Raw genomic sequence first — 3,622 nt, forward strand, 5'->3', positions numbered from 1 at the left:
TCTCTCTCTCTCTCTCTCTCTCTCTCTCTCTCTCTCTCTCTCTCTCTCTCTCAAACACACACTGATGTGCACCTTCATTAAAGTTAATAAAACTAGTGCATTTTTTTTCTTTTGTTCCAGAAACTGCGGCTTCGCTCACTGCTGGTCAGCTGAAGACACCATGCCTATCCAATGTGACATTTGCCTAAAAAAAGTTGCAACGCGGGCTCACCTTGCCAGCCACATGAGTGTACACAATCTTTTCGACTGTAGTGTGTGCAGCAAGATATTTCCCACCGGTGCTCGTCTAACCAAACATCTGCGAACGCACACTGGAGAGAAGCCTTTTGAGTGTACTGTGTGCAGCAAGAAATTTTCGGTGGGTGACAGTTTGCGCAGTCATATCCGAACGCACACTGGCGAAAAACCCTTTGAGTGTACTGTGTGTAATAAGAAATTTTCGCTGAGTGGCAGTCTGCGCGCACATCTTCGGACGCACACTGGAGAGAAGCCCTTTGAGTGTACTGTGTGCAACAAGAAATTTTCGGAAAATAGCAATCTACTCAAACATCTAAGAACGCACACTGGTAAGAAGCCTTTTGAGTGTACTGTGTGCAACAATAAGTTTTCGATGAAAGGCAATCTCCGAAAACACCTCCAAACGCACACTGGAGAGACGCCTTTTGAGTGTACTGTGTGCAACAAGAAGTTTTCGGTGAAAGGCAATCTCCAGAGACATCTCCAAACGCACACTGGAGAGGCGCCTTTTGAGTGTACTGTATGCAACAAGAAATACGCGAGAAGTGATTATTTGCATGTTCATCTCCGAACGCACACTGGAGAGAAGCCTTTTGAGTGTACTGTGTGCAACAAGAAATTTTCTGTAAGAGGCAGTCTGCGCACACATCTTCGAACGCACACCGGAGAGAAGAGTGTACGGTGTGCAACCAATTATGTCAAGTAGACAATCTGTGCCAACATTTCCGTACACACACAGGAGAGATGGTTTATGAGTGCACACAACTGTGTGCAGCAAGAAATTTTCTGAGAAGAACATATTGCTGACACATTTTTAAACCCACAATACTGGGAAGAAGCCCGTTGACCAGACATTTTCGGCGCTCAAGAAGGGAGTCCTAGTGTACTAAACAACCAGACCAACTTTATTTCATGCCTTACGCCTCAAATTCTACAAACATTGCTAAAGGTGCATTACTTTGTGAATGCTGCTTGCCAACATTATAATTTTACCTTTCATTTTCAAGTATTTTTAAAAAATCGAATTTAAATTAAATAAACTCCTGTATTTGGCCTAAACATGCTGACTAGTCTAATTCTGTTTCCCGTTGTTCCGGGCTGAGCTGTTCTACTGTCTCCACCGCGCCTGTTCGTCGTATCGTCTTCAGACGGATTTGCTGCCAATTAATGGGCGAGTTCTTGACTTCAACATCAGCGAGGCCTCGCCCGTGTTTCCCGAAGGCGCAGCATTACAGAGAAAATAAACCTTACGCGGCACGCATAAAACGAAAATCAACTTGCCACCGCTGTCACTGTGAAAAATACCGTCGTGTCGTAAATTCACAAAAAGAAACTGTAAACTTGAATTATAATTTAAGTTGTCAATTTACGAGTGCACATATTTTTTACTCGTCAATGGATTTGAAGATGACACTGAAAATGCCAGAGTCAGATATCTTACTCTCAGCTCAGTCCTCACTGCAGTTGGGCGAGGCCAGGGAAATCTTACTCATCCAGTGTAAGAATTCAGTGCATATGACTCAAATAGGGTGAGCCTTATAGTCATCGCTCTGATTGAGCGAGGCAAAATTGTCTCACTCATTTCGAGCACGACACCTCACTCAAAGGTTTTCAGTGGATACATACTGCATGTATTTTACGATTACAAATTGTAATTTTACAATTTGTGTCAAAGGAAAAATTTTCCTGTAAACCTACCTACTTTTTTCCACAGTGTTTGATGTAGGCGGGGCGGGGGAGGGGAAAGGGCTCCGCCCGCCGAAGAGTAGGCCAGATCTCCAGTGCGCGACTGCTGCCTACCTCCCAGGCGGTAAGCCACGCCGCTCCATAGCCCCTGAGCACCAAAGGAACGCCAACTTTTTATTTGGAAACATCCAAGCGTTTCACTGCATTGGCCGAGTAAAGCTTTCGGCTCTTCTTTCTCTCTCTCTCTCTCTCTCTCAGCCATGATGCCGGCGCCGACGCGCACTAGAGCAGCCAGTCCCTTGCGGAGCTATGGGTTCGCCCGCGATGAATGAGTGAGAAACCCGCTTCATAAATAAATGAGCGGGCACTGCTTCGACCCGCGCTGCACCGAGTCTATGCTGGCCTTTAGTAAGTCTGCCCACTGCACTGGCGGCAGGTTCAAATCACTGTCGCTTTTCCCGCGCTGCTCTGGTGTACGATTGGCGGCCTACCCTCCGGGCGCTCTGGAGTGCGAGGTGCCGGCGGAAGTTCGCCTGCTCCCCGGTCCCTCGCTCAGCTGCCGGCCGCGCGCGCTCCGCCACCACCACCACTCGGCCGCCTGCTCGACGGTCCATTGAACGCGTTGAACGGGTGGTATCGGGATCGCCACGGGGGTCACACAAAGGAGCGAAATCGCCTCGCGATCAGAGCAGCGGGAACGACGCCGGCGTTTGGGGCCAAAAACGGGGAGGGGAAACGGTCGTTGTTGGCGTGTCCGTCTGCGATTCCCAACACGACGGCGTTAAATTTCCCACCGCGTGATCTCAGCAAAAGTGTGTCTCACTCTTGTCGAACGCGAAAACACCATCACGACGACGGCGAGTAGTTTTGCCTCCCGAGCAGGGCAGCATCATGCACACAGCACAGCAGGTCCTGGTTTAGTTTACCGCTTCGTATTTATACCGTCTCGTTAATTAGCTGACTAATGAGAGATGGAGATGCAGCACAAAAAAAGAACAACGACGACGCGGCGAAAGCAACAGGAGTATCGCTGATACGAGCTGTATGGCGCCTGAGAGTCTCTCTCTCTCTCTCTCTCTCTCTCTCGCTCGCTCGCCCTCAGTCTGCCCTGGCCGTTGTTGCCCGTTGCTTGACAGATAGCCGCGGAGAGGCACGTTTATGAGGGAGTGCTGGTCGGAGGCGGCGCTGCTCCGCGCTGGACCAGGGAGGAGGGCGCGGTGCTCGCGCTGCAGCCCCGCGCTGCAGCCCCGCGCTGCAGCCGCCCCAGTTCCGCATGCAAATGGGGGGGCTTAATCAGGGAGCTTATCTCAGGGGCGCCGTGCCGTGGAGTGGGGGCACCCGCGCGGTCACTTCTCGATGCTCGCTGGCTGTATGGCCCTTTGCTGGTTTTGCCGTGCTCCTTAACTGATGTCCTCAAAGATTTCCATTTCTTTTTATCTCGTGCTCGTGTGCACGCCTATTTCCACCGTCAATGCAAGTTGGACAATTCATCGCGCGCGCTATCATTTTTTTTTTCTGCTCGCGATAAGGGGAAGAGAACGTCGGTGGAAGGGAAGGGGGAGGGGGCGCTCGTGACGGTCCACGGGGCTCGGAGGGCGGAGGTGTCACTGCCTTGTAGAGCAGGCGGGCCGGGCTCGGTCCCCCGTGATGCCCGCGCTCCGAGGGGTGCCCAACTCGAAAAAATCGTGTACACCTGATT

The 3,622-nt window shown here is 50.9% G+C and overlaps 1 protein-coding gene across 1 annotated transcript; it reads left to right on the forward strand.

Annotated features, from left to right (window-relative positions):
• The first annotated feature begins 124 nt into the window (after positions 1–124).
• Positions 125–1,285, forward strand: LOC127749087 (gastrula zinc finger protein XlCGF57.1-like). The gene has a single exon (XM_052265789.1). It carries the CDS (start codon positions 161–163, stop codon positions 941–943), a length of 783 nt encoding a protein of 260 aa, XP_052121749.1. The 5' UTR covers positions 125–160; the 3' UTR covers positions 944–1,285.
• The last annotated feature ends 2,337 nt before the right edge of the window (positions 1,286–3,622 follow it).

Source organism: Frankliniella occidentalis, unplaced genomic scaffold, assembly GCF_000697945.3.
Source record: "Frankliniella occidentalis isolate FOCC.00 unplaced genomic scaffold, Focc_3.1 Scaffold30, whole genome shotgun sequence".
Lineage (NCBI taxonomy): Eukaryota > Metazoa > Arthropoda > Insecta > Thysanoptera > Thripidae > Frankliniella > Frankliniella occidentalis.